Raw genomic sequence first — 16599 nt, 5'->3', positions numbered from 1 at the left:
GCTTGGTTCCTCCCATTTTTTTCAGAGCAGCTGCTGCAAAGTGGTTGTTATGGAAGTATTTTGCAATTTCAACATTAGCCTTTATTTCTGGAACACTGAAGTCTTAGGCTAGGAGGTGCATCAAATGAGCACTGCAAATGCATGTTCTTAGCTTGGGACTCTCTTCTAAATAATTTCTTCTCATCTTGGATACATTTGCAGCATTGTCTGTGACCAAACTGCATACTAGACATTTGAATTTTTTTTCAGTTTGTTATAACTTTTATTGCTACTGCTTGTAAGTATTCTGCTGTGTGAGCATTTCCTGATGTGTCAATTGTTTTTGTAAGGAAGACATTCCCTTCTTCTGCTGCAACACAAGCACATACAACAGGACCATTGTGGACATTGCTCCAAATATCAAGACTCAACTTAATTTCACCCTCTAGACCTTTTACACACTGCTGATAAAGTGTATGAAAGAGAAGTTGAGCAATTTGCCTGCGACATCTGCTTTGTTGGGTGGACTGTATCCCGGTCTTAATGACTGAACCATGTTAATGAAGTGTGGGTTCTCAATAATACAGAAAGGAGAGTTTGTTGCATAAACAAACTGGGCAATTTTTTCATCAATTACCTCTTTTTGTAATCTGCTAGTTCTTATCACAAACTTATCTATGGTTGTTTCTGGATGATGGAGATTTTTTTTTCTTTTTGCTACAGGTGATATACTGTGGCTATACGACATACATGATACGACTGAAACACTATCATTGGCAGATAACTCTGAAACTATAGAAAATGATGATCTTGAAGGTGGATAGTTTTCAGAATCCTGTACGCTGAGGATGGATTCTCCTAAACAAAATAAGCCAATGCAGTTATTTAATTATTATTACCATACTGCTCATTTAGTATTACTCATTGCATTCCCTGACGCTCAGTACTACTTTAAAAGGTGAAATTGTAAAAGGAAGATTTGCCTATTTCAGCTATTCATTTTTTATCACAACTGCATCTAAAATGCTAGTACCATAGAGTAACAACTATATTTTTTGCTCAAACGTGAGAAGCCAAGAATAGTCCAGAAGGAAGACAGGCAGTCCTTAAGAAAGAAGTATGAAATAAAAAAGTTTACCAACCTGAAGATCCTACGTGTTCAGTGTGACGGGATCTGCTTACCCCATACTAGCCCGTGTTATTGACAACGGAAGTCCTGAGACCCAGGCAAGACTGGGCATGCTTCAAGTGCTCCAGCAGTAAAAAGAGAGGGAGCCCAGCTCATTCTAGGCTGAAGGCCGTAGGCGAAGGACCTGCCTGGGAAGCTCCTGCAGAGGGCCAGCCACAGCCCCTGATAGCACCGGGAATCGAAACCGTCCATGGCCTGCCTGCACCCAGGCGACTGGAGGAACCCTTGGAGACAACTGGCCTTGCCGAACACAGAGGACCCAACATCTCCTGGGAAACCCCAACACAGACTCTGGTAGGAAGTGACTCAGGGAGGGTGACAGAGTGGTACCTCCCCCCCAAGGAAACTCAGTGTGTTTCATTAGGACCCCCCCGCTGAGTCAGTGGCAAGGCGCTACGCCACTGTTAGGGCCCTGGGTCGGGGCCCAGTGGAGTCGGGTCCCCCTACTGGGGCTGCCACTCCCCATAAGGGGCACCCCAAAGCTATAGACACTGGCCACTAGGCCACGCTACCCTGCACCAAAGGGCTGCTTTATGGACTCTGGCCGCTAGGCCACGCTGTTCTGAGGGGCTGCTTTATAGACTGTGACCAACGGGCCATGCTGCCCTGACCCTAGGGGCATGGACTGTCACATTACGGCCTGGTCTACACTACGCTTTTAAACCGATTTTAGCAGCGTTAAACCAATTTAACGCTGTACCCGTCCACACTATGAGGCCCTTTATATCGACATAAAGGGCTCTTTATATCGGTTTCTGTACTCCTCCCCAACAAGAGGAGTAGTGCTAAAATCGGTATTATCATATCTGATTAGGGTTAGTGTGGCCGCAAATCGACGAAATGTAAAAGCATTTGAAAAAAAAATCTACAGGCTACACAGTGCTGCGTGACAAGTGTAACGGGAAGCCAGAGACTCACACGGACACTCATGGAGGGAGGGAGGGGGTACTGAGGACTCCAGCTATCCCATAGTCCACAGCAGTCTCCGAAAAGTATTTGCATTCTTGGCTGAGCTCCCAATGCCTGTAGGTTCAAACACATTGTCCGGCGTGGTTCAGGGAATAGCTTGTCAATTTACTCTCTCCCCCCCACGTGAAAGAAAAGGGAAAGAAATCGTTTCTTGACTTTTTTCAGTGTCACCCTATGTCTACTGAATGCTGCTGGTAGACGCAATGCTGAAGCAGTGAAGAGCAGTATCCGCTCCTCTCCCCTCCGTCGTGGCAGACGGTTCAGTAGGACTGGTAACCGTCCTTCTTCTCAACCCGTGAGTGCTCCTGGCTGGCTTCAGGTGAGGCTGGCCGGGGGCGCCTGGGTGAAAATAGGAATGACTCCCGGTCATTCCCAGTAGATGGTACAGAACAGCTGGTAACCGTCTTCATCATAGCAACTGAGGGCTGAGATTCAATCAGCCCCCTCCCTTTCATGTGAAAAGAAAAGATTCTGTACTGCCTGGACTATCATAGCAGTGGGATGCTGGGCTCCTCTCCCCCACACTGCTTAATGTCCTGCCTGGACTGTCATAGCACCAGGACGCTGCCTCCCCCTCATTTTATGTCACTAAAAACTCAGTGTTTCTTATTCCTGCATTCTTTATTATTTCATGACACAAATGGGGGGGGGGACACTGCCACTGTAGCCCAGGAAGGTTGGGGGAGGAGGGAAGCAACGGGTGGGGTTGTTGCAGGGGCATCCCCCGTGAATGGCATGTAGCTCATCATTTCTGCAGGATCTGACACAGAGCAGATGTACTCTCTGATACACTGCTTCTCTACTACATTTGCCCCATATTCTAGGCAGGACTGACTATTTTTAGAAACTATAAAGGAGGGATTGACTCGGGCAGTCATCCCAGTTTTGCTTTTGCGCCCCTGGCCAATCTCAGCCAGGGGCACCCATGATAGCAGCAGACAGCACAGAAGGACAGATAACTGTCATCTCATTGCCAATTTACACTGGCAGCAGACGGTACAGAACGACGGGTAACCATCTCTGCTATCATGCAAAAGCAAATGAATGGGGGGGAGGGATAGCTCAGGGGTTTGAGCATTGGCCTACTAAACCCAGGGTTGTGAGTTCAATCCCTGAGGGGGCCATTAAGGGAACTGGGGTAAAAATCTGGGGATGGTCCTGCTTGGAGCAGGGGGTTGGACTAGATGACCTCCTGAGGTCCCTTCTAACCCTAATAGTCTATGATTCTATGAATGCTACTGTGTAGCGCTGGAGTATCGCCTCTGTCCACGGCATCCAGTACACATACGGTGACTGTAAAAATAAAAAAAAAAGCTGAACGGGCTCCATGGTTGCCGTGCTATGGCGTCTACCAGGGCAATCCAGGGGAAAAGGGCACGAAATGATTGTCTGCCGTTGCTTTCCCGGAGGAAGGAATGACTGACGACATTTACCCAGAACCACCCGCGACAATGATTTTTGCCCCATCAGTCACTGGGCTCTCAACCCAGAATTCCAAGGGGCGGGGGAGACTGCGGGAGCTATGAGATAGCTACAGAATAGCTACCCACAGTGCAACGCTCCGGAAATCGACGCTAGCCTCTGACCATGGACGCACACCGCCGAATTAATGTGCTTAGTGTGGCCGCGTGCACTCGACTTTATACAATCTGTTTTATAAAACCAGTTAATGTAAAATCGGAATAATCCCATAGTGTAGACGTATCCCAAGATATGTTCCTTTCATCACCTTCACCACAGCTTCCTCCTGAGAAGGAACATTTCTCATGATGTTGTTTCATTCCGGCAACCAAGGCCTTGCATTTCTTTGTTGCACTGTTTGCGTTCTGCAAACATGTCAGTTTTACCCACAGGTAGAGGAACTTAATTAAAATATTCCCAAATGGGGTCTCTTTTATGACTTGCAGCCATTACAGGTTTTCCCTTCTAGTGAGAGAGTGGTATGGTAGATCTCAAATCAGTAAAGGCTTCACTCAGAAAGACCTCAAGATTTCTGGAATATGCTGCTCAAACAGTTCCACTTTTGTTTCAACTGCCTGTCCCTCCCTTCTCACATTTATCTCCAGACTTCTTCTCCTCATCCAGATCCATTCCGCCCCCAACAATCTTCTTCTATTCATTGAACTTTTTGAAACTTTGCACTTTTAGAGAGCAGTAACGGATTGACCCTGTGTATACAAATTTGCAGAGGGACAATAGGATTGAGGCCAGTTATTTCTTACCTCTATATATTTAAATGAATGAATAAATACATAAAACATTTTTGCTGTTAACAAGCATGTTATCTCTGGAGACACAAATCCACAGTTTGAGAACTGCAAAATTAATCATCTCTGATATCTTCTAGACTGAGCACTGAGTTCTATTGAGTGGATAGAAAGATTAACCTAAATAATCTATACAGAAGCCCCTGGAGCCCCATAAGATTGGGTCCTTAATCCATGAACTATTGGAACTAATTTACAAAACTCTTCTTAAACATTACATGAATATATTGTCTCATGCTACAGAATTAGAATTTATAATCCCTAATCCATGATGAGATCTTTGAGCTATAATGTATCCTAATTAAAACTCTTTAAATAGGCTTTTTCCTCAAAAAGCATTTTATCAAAAAATCTGATTAAAAAAATCATTGATTTTTATCCACCCTGATTAAAACATACTTTTACTCACCTCAATTCTAGTAACCTGCAAATTGCTGCCACACATTTAATCAGATGACCTAGCATACCCTATGCTGTGGACAACCCAACTGGAGAACAGAATCAACTTGAAACGCTCAGATAAACCTGTATTTTTTTAAATGTGTGAAAGCTGTTAATATTTTACACTTTACAGAATGCGTAAGAGAAGAAATAAAAAATGTTCTGAATTCATTACATGCTGAAATGTCCCTCTGACTAGTTATTTTGAAGCACTTAACATATGGATCTAATGGTGGTATTTTTTTGACATCACAAGGTCAGCTTTAAAAATAAAAACTAATACTTAATATTTAATATAGTACCTTGCATACTAGTAGCACTGCTACCATAAATACCCTCTTAAATGTTCCAATCTGGATTATTCCTGTATGCATCAATAATTACATATAAAACCCCAACATTTTACCGTACTCATGCATGCACAGAAGACTAACATGTTGCAAAGTAGAATAAAAGAATGTGACATAAGAGTACCATCTGTCACAAACTCAGCAACCTCAGTAAGTGTTTTATGCAAAAACAATTGACATTAAATTCTCCTTAACTTTATTTTTAAATCTACCCACTCTCTTCTCCGTTGGGAAGTGTGTTATGCAAACAGTTATGGATGGCATGGGGCTGATTATTAAGGCTGCATTTCAGATGGAGGATGCTAGCGCTTGTCACCAACTAAAATTGAGTTGTTCACTGATGGCCTGAGAACTCCCTGACTTACTGCACTTCCCTGAGTTATCCTGAACAATCTAAAGCAGCCACCCACAGTCTCTTGGGTTAGCAAAATAACAAGAGGCAATTTCTCTGACATTGCCTAGCAATTTGCTATATTATAGAATCCCCGTTGCTAAAGAAACTCATTCCTGCTGCAGTACCGATTGTGAAAGCCAACTTACAAAATTACATTTCCTTTGTCATAAATCTCTAAATTAATCACATCACAATATTCAATACTGGCAACTCAGATCATGCACTGGCGAAAAGCAGGAAAATGTTATGAAATATATTACTAGAATGGTAATAGGATAATTTTCAAGCCAGTCTTCTCCAAGACAGCTGCTGCCAAAGCCTCAAGCTATGCATTGTGCAGCTGCAAAACTGGAAGTCATATGAAATATTTTTTTTTTTTTTGGTTTGCAGTGATCAGAGTTAAAAGGTTTTGGGGGTTTCCTTTTTTAAAAACTGTTGTGTGCAGTTCAGTGCTGGTGAGAAGGGCCGGCTGGACAGCCCTGGAGAATGAAGTCCTTAATTTATTCACTAAACAGGTGCAGCTTGGGCAGCAGCACTGCAAGCTTCCATCCCACCAAAACAGCTATCTGGTTCAACTCTGACCTGGAGAGACACACGAACCCATAGGGCAAGGCGATAGTTTAGTCTCCATGGACATTTCAAATCATTGGTCCCTATGCTGTGACTGCTAATAAGGGAGACAATTAGTGCCAGCTGTAGTGGTGGTTTTGTACCATGAACATTTGTCTAAATGGCAAATTTACTGAGACTTCCAACTCATTTCATATGAACAGCCTCCAGATGGTAACGTATAGTCCAGGGGCAGGCAAACTTTTTAGCCTGAGGGCCACATTGGGGTTCCGAAACTGTATGATTGGCTGGGTAGGGAAGGCTGTGCCTCCCCATATAGCCTGGCCCCTGCCCTCTATCTGCCCCTTCCCATCCCCGCCCCCCTCAGAACTCCCAATCCATCCAACCCCCCCTGCTCCTTGCCCCCTGACTGCCCCCTCCTGGGACCCCCTGCTCCTAACTGCCCCACAGGACCCCACCCTCTAGCTAACCCCCCCTGCTCCCTGTCCCGACTGCCCTGACCCCTATCCACACACCCCCAACAGGCCCTCCAGGACTCCGCCTATCCAACCCCCCCGTCCCCCGTTCACTTATCACCACCCCCAGAATCTCCACCCCATCTAACCACCCCTGCTACCTTGACTGCCCCCTGGAACTCCCCGCCCCTTTACCATGCTGCTCAGAGCAGCAGGACTGTCAGCTGTGCTGGATGGCCAGAGCCAGCCACGCCACTGCACTGCCCCGCAGGAGCTCACAGCTCTGTCATCCAGAGCACTGGTAGCACGGCGAGCTGAGGCTGCAGTGCAGGGGGAACAGCAGGGGAGGGGCTGGGGGCAAGCCTCCCTGGCCAGGAGCTCAAGGGCCAGGCAGGAAGTCCCACGGGCCAGATGTGGCCTGCGGGCTGTAGTTTGCCCACCTTTGATTTAGTCACTATAGATTAAAACATGCCACACCACTAATGCAGGCAAGTAGCAGTAGTAAAGGAAATACAACGTATAATTTGACAAGATTATATATATGAGGTGACTCAGTCAACCTTTGTGTGCTAAATCCAAGTGTGAAGAGAAATGGGACAGAGAAGTGGATTGGGGGTGAAAAATCACCTCACACGAGCCTCATGTTTCCCATCCCACCTTATCCCTTCTCCCCTGTCATTTAAGCAGAAATCTGGGTGGGATCATTCAGGCTGGTTCTCCTTCCCACAGAAGGGGGAGGGTCTCTAACTCAGGACCCTTCTTTCTCCTCTTTGTGGCAAAAAGATTAACTTGGTTTTCATTACAGGTCATGCGAGCACCTTTCAAAAGGAGGCTCTGTGCCTTAAATTATTTTATATTATATATATAATAATTTATTTGATCCAAAGGACAAATTAAGAAAAAAATGTTGAGGAATTGTGTGTTAGCAGATGACGACAAACAGAGAAAAGAGTGACCATCATTACAGTGCATAAATACTTCTAGGTTAGAGATCAGCAATAGCCTCTCTTCTGCTGCCACCTACCCAAGCTGAAAACAAGGGCCAGCCATGCTGGGAAACCTACTCCTTAGCAAACATTGCAACCTGTTGTCCTCTGACTGTTCTGCCCCCTGCAGCCACTGCCAGCAGAATTCTTCTGCACTGTTCATACACAACTAGAGAAACACAGCAGGGTGTGTATGTGTATTTCATGAGCAGACAAAATATACCAAGTAAAGGGCCATACTGAGAAAATGCTGACAACCCTAGGGCAGCAACTTGATTTAAGAAAAAAGGAGCAGATTGTTCTATTCAAGATTGGAGGCAATGGCATTCAAGCCTCAGAGATTGCAGGTCTCAGCACACAGTACTCCATCTTGATCCAAGCAACCAGATCACCTGGATCAGTATGGAGCACTGCATATTGGGACCTGACCTATGCAGGCCGCCCCACCATATTCAGTGTAGTAAGATGAGGCCCTGAAACATAAACCCTTGTATCAGAGGCCCGGTATGAGACCTAAGGCCTGAACTAAAGTAATGGTCAAGCCTTTGTTAACACACACACAAAAAAAAAAGTTAAACTGTGAGTCAGAGGCAGGCCCTGCTCACAGAAGCTGGCAAGAATGTGGCTGATAGTTCCTTTTAGGTATGTGTATATGTGCACTAAGCACTAGTAAGATAAACATATGCCAGGATAGTACCAGAACATTCCGGTACTAACACATTCCACATAGATAATAAGGAACAGGCTGACCCATTTTAAAGACAGGGTCAAAAGGATAATATGATGGACAGAGTTGTTTTATTCGAACCCACATGCACCAGGAGGCAGCACCCTAACATGCAGAGGGGTTGCACCTCAATACGTCAGGAGTGATGTGTAACTTGTTTGTACCTGTGTATAAGAATGCACCCCTGAGTGGTTGTCTTTTGTCTGTACCTAGTGAAGAATCCCACCACTGACTGAACTAGTCCATTGTCAGGGAGCACATATATACTAGCAGAACTGTAGACATCTGATCCAGGGAGTTAGAGACTGTGTTTCGTTTGACAATAAACCTTATCGGAGTCTGTGGTCCTTGCAGTTTCTCTCAGGGTCTGCTGTGCCACCTATCTGCGCAGAGCCGGGACAGCACACAGAGGAAACACACACGCAGCCGACTGTTATCACTGAACATAGCGGAGCATCGTACCGGTGACGCCTGATGACATTCAAGATGCGAATGGCTGGGGGGCCACATTGTAAAGCTCTGTTTTGTCACACGCTGTAGATACTGCGGTCTATTTTTTGGCAAAAAATCTTGTTTACTAAAATGTCCATTTCTTAACGTATGGGAGAATGCACAAAAGGCATTTAGTAGAAACCAATTTCAGAACAACAGATGAAACAGCAACCCATATGTTCCTTTGTGTGAGCATTAGCAAAAGTGGGCTTTTTCAACCAGACTGTTGTCATTTTGCATTATACACGGTGCTTGGACTGGTCAGGTGACAAAGGAATTTCACTTAGCAGCTGCAGCTGTTTGGAGAACAAATAGGCTGTGGTGATCAAGCGAAGCTTACTATCACAAACAAGATTGCCCCTTTCCTGAAAAAAAAAAGAATAAATAAAAAGGAAATCCTAGTACCATTTTAAAAACTAAGTTTACTGCCACCCATAGATCACAGGTGCAAATCCAGCTAAGGTTTACTGTGACCAAGGCTCTTTCCATCTAATCGCTCGTTAGTGGTTTCTGAGCATGAAAAGATGTTGGTATAAGTTCAGTTACCATTAGACTAATAGCTACATTACAAAAACACAAAAAGAAACCATCACCACTGTTGCCATTAACTGTCCCCCTCGTTGTCAGTATTAGGACAGGGCTAAAAACTCAATGCGCCATGGGAACAGAACTAACCTCCTGCTCCTCTCTGTGGTTCCACCTGATGAGGACCGAGACATATTGCAGGGCTATACAGAGGAAATAGGGCGGAGGAGAAGAAGGAAGCCAACATCACCACTGCTCATGTGTATCTTTTCTGAGGATAAACAGAGGATTTCAGTCTACATGACTCTCAGGTTGGCCCATTCTACCAGCACTAAATTCACACACGCACAGTCTAGTCAAAATGAAGCTGAGGTCTTATTCACAGAATAAAACATCACCACTTTGTTTTGGGAAGACATTCATTCAGAAACTCACACACATGCTCTAGACCTAAATCAACGCACTGAAGGACTAAGGAAAGCCACTGTAGGTGAGCTAATTCAGGCAGCCGTACTAGTTTACCAAACTAAGACCAGAGACGAACCAGCCATAGCAGACCATTCAGCTTCCAGCATACTATAGGCCGTTTCAAAGGATGGTCTCACATGAAGCAGTGCCATACTCCAGAAAGGATGCAGGTGAATAAGAGTTTAGAAGCAGTGGTGCAGAAGGGACCCAGTACACAAACTCAACTCATCATTAGATTAGAGGAGCAGTGCTTGGAATAATAGCCACAGACCCATAACAGTGACAGCATATGAATCAGTGGTTGGGAGAAATTGTTTAAAAGACTAAAATAGCAACAACAAAAGATTTTTATCCTCTATGTGCAGCACTAGTAGGTATTTGTTTACATATACATCAGTTTATCTACAAGACTCAGAAGCCTGTTTGGGTCTCAAGTGTAAACATTAAGGCCCATTTGTTTTTCATCTACACATTGTAGGCATATGAAGGTTTCAATTCACTGTTTCATACAGTAAATTATATTTTGAACAGAAAACTCATGAGGCAATAAATATAAATTCCATGAAGATTCTGAGATTCTCATTCTGTGAATTTTTACTGGAATGCTGTATGTGAGCTTAAGGGTGCCATGATGCTGGCAGAGCATCAAGAAACAGAGGAAATGCTCCTTGCGTGTTTGTAGTGGGAGTTTTGGCACTTGATGCAATAATAGAAGACGATGTAGTCACGATCTGTGTACACAGAAATTAACATCAGCAATGTCCCTTAGAATCTTTATTCACAGCAAGAATCTTCCTCAGTTGTAGGAGGTGCCATCTTCACTCAGATCCTACAAGGTAATGGAAGTGAAGTGTGCTCAGCCTATTACAGGACCAAGCATTAAGAAATTCACCTACTTTTTGGAGTCTGAATTCACTTCATTAAGAGATCCTCAGATAGCCATTTATTTAAGTACATTATAAAACAGGGAGGCTTCATAAACAGATAGCTAAGGGTTAATGTTCTTTTACCTGTAAAGGGTTAACAAAGGGAACCAAACACCTGACCAGAGGACCAATCAGGAAACAAGACTTTTTCAAATCTGGGTGGAGGGAAGTTTTGGGTGTGAGTTCTTTGTCTTGGTTCGGTGACCCTCTCGGCTCTGAGAGTGATCTTTCTATCTCCAGGCTTTCTAATCTTCTGTTTCCAAGTTGTAAGTACAAGGATAGTAAGACAATAGGTTTATATTGTTTTTTTGTATTTACATGTGTGTAGTTGCTGGAATGTTTTAAATTGTATTCTTTTTGGATAAGGCTGTTTATTCATTTTTTCTTTTAAGCAATTGACCCTGTATATTGTCACCTTGATACAGAGACCATTTTATGTCTTTTTCTTTCTTTTTATATAAAGCTTTCTTTTTAAGACCTATGGATTCTTTTTTAGTGGTGGCTCAAGGGAATTGAGTCTGCAGCTCACCAGGGAATTGGTGGGAGGAAGAAGACGGGGGGGGAAGAGAGAATCTCTTTCTGTTAGATTTACTAAGCCTGACTTTGCATACCCTCTGGGTGAGGGGAGAGAGAGATTGATCTCTCGGTACTTGTGTTTCAAGGACTTGAAGCAGGGAATCTCCTAGAGTACCCAGGGCGGGGAAATCTGGGAGGAGGTAAAGAGGGAGAAGGGAAGTGGGTTAGGAAGGTTTTAGGGAGACCAGAGTGAGCCAGACACTGGAATTCTGGCTGGTGGCAGCGATATCAGATCCAAGCTGGTAATTAAGTTTGGAGGTTTCATGCTAGCTTCTCATGTTCTGAACTCTAAGGTTCAGATCTGAGTAGGACAGTTATGACACGAGGCATTCAGAAATTCACCTACTTTTTGGAGTCTGAATTAACTTCATTAAGACATCCTCAGATAGCCATTTATTTAAGTACATTATAAAAGAGGGAGGCTTCACCAGACCATTAGGCCTGCAAGAGACTGCCCACCCAAAAACACACTGCATGGTAAAAAGGCAGGCTCCAGAATGCAGACAAAAATCTTTCTGAACACTAGTCAGAGCTTCCAGAAGACCCACATTTCACTTGGCAATAAAAATAACCCCAGTAAATCCAAACTGTCCTGCCAGCAGGATGTTTACTACATTTAAACAGACAAATAATGTCTTTAGTAGGAGCCTTGCAGACCACTGACATTCCCCTGACGGTGCTTAGAAGTACTGACCACTTATCCTAATGTTGCTGGTGAGTTCCTTCCTTGCTGAACTCTGTTCCCTGCTCTGTATGTGACATAGACAAAGAGCAAAGTGCTGATCTACAGAAATGCACAAAATGGCAATGCAACAATATGCACAGCACTTTCAATGCAAGAGGCGGAATTCAGAGGAAGAATGGGAAACACATGCAAGGTATTGCCAAAAGGCATTTTTATTATACCTTTACCTCGATATAACGCAACTCGATACAACACGAATTCAGATATAATGTGGTAAAGCAGCACTCCGGGGGCGTGGGGCTGCACACTCCAGCGGATCAAAGCAAGTTCAATATAACGCGGTTTTACTTATAATGTGTAAGATTTTTTGGCTCCCGAGGACAACGTTATAGTGAGATAGAGGTGTACAGCAGAGGGAGAAACTGATAAGTGTAAAGAAGACAGAAGAATCTACCTTTATCAGCCTGGAAAGTGCAATAGTTCAAGATGCTACAGTTGAGACTATATCTCTGTATGCAATAAAGTTAGAATTCAAGATGTATTTTAAAAAAGTCTACCTGCTATGACAAGTTCAGAGCCTCAAGTTTTTGTTTTTCCTCTTACAGTATCTGATGGCAGAGCAAGAAAAAACATAAGAAGCTCCACATTTATATTCCTTATACAGCTTTAGGTGCTTAGAAAGTCATTGGCTGTAGCAGACAAATGAAGAACCATTAACTTGACTCTTGGCTACTATTGAGAGTGTAGGAGGTGATTTGCAACATTCATTTTAAAACATTATTTGTAATTTTTAAGTCTGAGTATGTATTTTCTTAATCATCTGGAAAAACAATCTGCATTTGTCTGAAGGAAATGCATTTCCAGTCACCTTTAAATGTGTTAATTGCACTGGAGAAGTAATCTTACATGCTCAGTGTCTCAGAAGAGTGTATGGTGACAGCTCCATTGGCAGTGGTGCCAAAGAGCCTTGCTGGCACAGTATCATCTGAAAGTGTCACAGGAGGAATGGGACACTGACAGACATATTCCTATTCAGGCAGGCAGAGTTGTCTGTGGAATAAGAAACACTGACTGAAAGCTAGGACCCTTCCTCTGTAATGGAGAACCAAGTGTCATACCGGCCTGCATGATAACCTGCAGGTGGTAATGAAAGAGTTAAACCCCCTGTACCTTTCTGCAATAGGAAAGGGAGAGATATGGATACAGCAGGAAATAAAGATAAGTAAATTAAGTGGATACACAGGCAACACAGCCTCCTTCCTCACAATAGCAAGTACAAGTTACATCTGCAAGGTCAGTGGAGTTCATTCCAGCATCTACACAGATGTTACCATCTAAGTGCTTCAGGACTCTACACCCTCTAGCATTCAAGCTGCTAAATGCCGTTCCATGCCAGGTTACATCACTTCCCTAGGCACATGTTGCCTTATGCCAGGCACTGGTATTACCACATGTCAAGTTTGTAGAATTGAAGAAAATGAGATTCACTGATTTATCTTGGGGGCAGGGGTGGAGATCTGTCCCTGTTCATTCCATTGATTTGTTAATTTGCACTCTCTACAGTCCAGCTGGTGTTGGGAAGAAAACACTCTTTCCTGCTAGGATAATGTGACTGAGGAACTCTGATGATCATGTTACTCTCAGGGGCTGATAATTTGAGGCTTTAAAGATCACTTAAATAAGAAAACCTCTTTGACTCAAAACAGATCAAAATTATAAATTCACCCTGAAAATGGGTAAATATACAAATGTCTTTATTCAAAATTATATATATATAAACAGACCAACTGTCTTTAAGATATTATCTTTTTCACTCAGATCTGCAGAAAGAATGGCAGATTAGACTTCAAGTTGTAAAATGAAAGACAATGAGGTTCATTTCAAGGTAGTCTGAATGCATTTTTAAATGAATTTAGTGCTGATGAAAGGGCTGACAGCCCCCATGACTAAAGACCTCTCTTTATCAACAAAGCAAGTATGGCACAGGAGGCAACATTCCAAGTTTTCATCGCAGTAGACCAATGCTATGTAACAACAACTTCTGAAGAAATTAAGCATCTATTCTTTTTGCTTGCAAAGACATTGTTGCCTCAGTTTACAGTTGGTATCTTCCTGACAATGCACACAGATCCAGTGCCGCTGCTGCTGCTCCTAGCTTCCCTGACAGTATAAGAGTGAAGTTAATAAAATTCTGTTTAGCTTCACTGATGCTATTCAGAACTCCTTGAGCAGCTGTGAAACTAACAAGAATCATATTCTCACCACCCTCTTCCTGCACTGGAAAGCTCTGGAAAGCAAAAGAGAGGAGCTCTGACGTATGAACATGGGGCAAAAAACTTTAAAGGGCAGAGGCTAGGAAAGAGATATAGTACGAGACCCCCACTCCCCAACCAACAGTAAGGCATCGCCAGGGATAAGAGCTATGGTTATTAAGTGTTAAATTTGTTAACAGCCTTTTATTTGAAATTTTACCTTGTTGTTACATTAAGGAAAAAGGGATAACTAGGAGCCCCTGATTTACCTTCTTTACATCACTGTTTTACATATCTCTATCAAGTCACCTCTTTGTCTCCACTGTAAAAGGATTAAATTGTATACTTTAATATCTCCTCAGACAGAAGCCCTGCTGTGGGGCTAAGAATTGCTGTTGCCTTTCTCTGATCCCCTTCCATTTATACTTTATCTTAGCTTTTTTGAGATGTGCTGACCAAAACTGAACGAAGTTTTCAAGGTGAGAGTATATATTTATATGATGGGATAATATCAGGATTATTTTCCATCCTATCCTTCACTCACCTTAAAAACCTTGTTTGCTTTTCTTGACCATCACAATGCATGTGTGGATCTTTTCACTCAGCTGTCCACATTACTGGCTAGGTCTTTTTTGAGTGAAAAGAACGAGGGGTACTTGTGGCATCTTACAGACGAACAAATGTATTTGGGCATAAGATTTCAAGGGCTAAAATCCACAAGTACTCTTCGTTCTTCTTGCTGATACAGACTAGCACAGCTACCACTCTGAAACCTTTTTGAGTGGTTACACTTAAAACTCACTGCCACGTTTGAGCACTTGAATTATTTCTGCCAATATGCATTCTCTTACACTTACTGAATTTTATTTGACATTACCCTGCCCAATTGCACCATTGTTTGGTTACTCTTGAGTTTAATGTCCTTTTCTAATCTTAGTTATCCTAAATAATTGTGCATCATCTACAGTTTTGCCACATCACTCATCTACCTGTTCCTTCATTTAAAAGTACAGGCAGCACAAAAAGCCATTGCAGAGCTATGGCTCAGCAGCAGCTAAACCCAGGTCTCACACACACGCTTGGCCTCTACACCAGCTGTTCTCAAACTTTAGAAACTGAGAACCACCGTTTTGATTTAAACTTTTGCCACAGACTCCCAAGCCCCCCACCCCTAAGAACCCCCCTTTCCTTGCCCTCCCCTCCCAGCAAAAATGTTGCAGCACAAACGCTGCCTTCATCCAGGGAAGGGCACTGGAGCTCAACCTCTCATTCATAAACCTAGCGGCGGCGATAGCGGGAGTAGGGCTGGCCCATGTGCCTAACCGGCCTGAGCGGTGCAGGCAAGACCCAGTTCCAGCAGCGCAGCCTTTGAACAGCGCGCTCGGAAAATCTTTCACAAACAAATCGGGGTTTGCCCTCCCCGGTTAACGTCTCCCAGGGTCCGGGGCCGCACAGGAGCCCGCCACGGGCCTGTCCGCTCTCAGCGCCAGGGGCTGGCAGCTGCCGCTCGGCCTGGGGGCAGGGCCCCGCCAGCAGCGACCCGGCTCCGCACCGAGCACCGGCCAGCGGAGAAGGGGCCCCCGGCGCTCTGCTCACAGCGGGGCGAGGAGGCGAGGAGCACGGGGACGGCGCCCCCTGAGCCGGGCTCACCGAGACCAGAGCGGCGGGGACGGGAACCGAGCCGGTAACTCCCCACCCCCGACACTGCCTGGGCGCGGCGGAGCCTCCCAGCGGCGGGGTCTCGGGCGGCCTCGCGCACAGCAGCAGCCGGCTCCGCAGAGCGCCCACGGCCCCGCCCCCTGCCGGCCGCGAAGAGCGCCACTGGCCCCGCCCCATCCACCAAGCCCCGCCCCCTGCCACTCACCATCATGGGGACCCCGTATCGCAGCGTCTTATTCTTCGCGAGGGGTCGCAGCCTCTCCAAGCCCCGCCGCAGGCTCCGCGCCGCCGCCTCCTGCATCAGGCCCCGCCCCCAGTACTTCCGGGAGGCGCGGTCCTTTCAAAACCAGCTCCCCGCGGACACCGCGCTGTGAACAACTTGGTTCCGCCCCGCTGCAGGAAGATGCCTCGCTCAGCGCAGGCGCAGTCACGGCATGACGTGAGCTTCGGGAACGCGGCTGGATAGATTCGCATCCAACTCTCGGCTCGCGCTGCGGGGCGCCCCGCTCGGGGGCGGTGTAACATTAAACTGCTTCCGGGGTAATTTGCGGGAGGGAGCGGATTCTGCAGGGAGATTCCCCCTGTCGCAGCGAGCAACTTCCGCCAGCCTCGGCCTCGCTCCGGGGGCGGGCGGAGGTGGAAGGGGGATTGTGAAGCAAGAAGTTCACAGCTTTGGTGTGGCCATGTAG

The 16599-nt window shown here is 45.0% G+C and overlaps 1 protein-coding gene and 1 long non-coding RNA gene across 2 annotated transcripts in view; both read right to left on the bottom strand.

The window, feature by feature from the left end:
* The window catches only part of LOC115650173 (cytochrome c oxidase assembly protein COX16 homolog, mitochondrial), a 71910-nt gene extending 55590 nt beyond the window's left edge, over nucleotides 1–16320 (bottom strand). The window contains exon 1 of the mRNA XM_030559677.1: nucleotides 16116–16320. Within this exon, the coding sequence (XP_030415537.1) occupies nucleotides 16116–16211 (96 nt within the window). The 5' untranslated portion in view covers nucleotides 16212–16320. The remainder of the gene's footprint in view (nucleotides 1–16115) is intronic.
* LOC115650175 lies at nucleotides 247–8649 on the bottom strand. Its single transcript, XR_004000028.1, has 2 exons — nucleotides 8492–8649; nucleotides 247–349 (listed from the first exon to the last, which is right to left on the bottom strand). It is a non-coding gene; the product is annotated as an uncharacterized LOC115650175 (long non-coding RNA).
* Nucleotides 16321–16599: the final 279 nt, after the last annotated feature.

Source organism: Gopherus evgoodei, chromosome 4 (assembly GCF_007399415.2).
Source record: "Gopherus evgoodei ecotype Sinaloan lineage chromosome 4, rGopEvg1_v1.p, whole genome shotgun sequence".
NCBI lineage: Eukaryota > Metazoa > Chordata > Testudines > Testudinidae > Gopherus > Gopherus evgoodei.
This window is presented reverse-complemented; position numbering and strand designations above follow the sequence as displayed.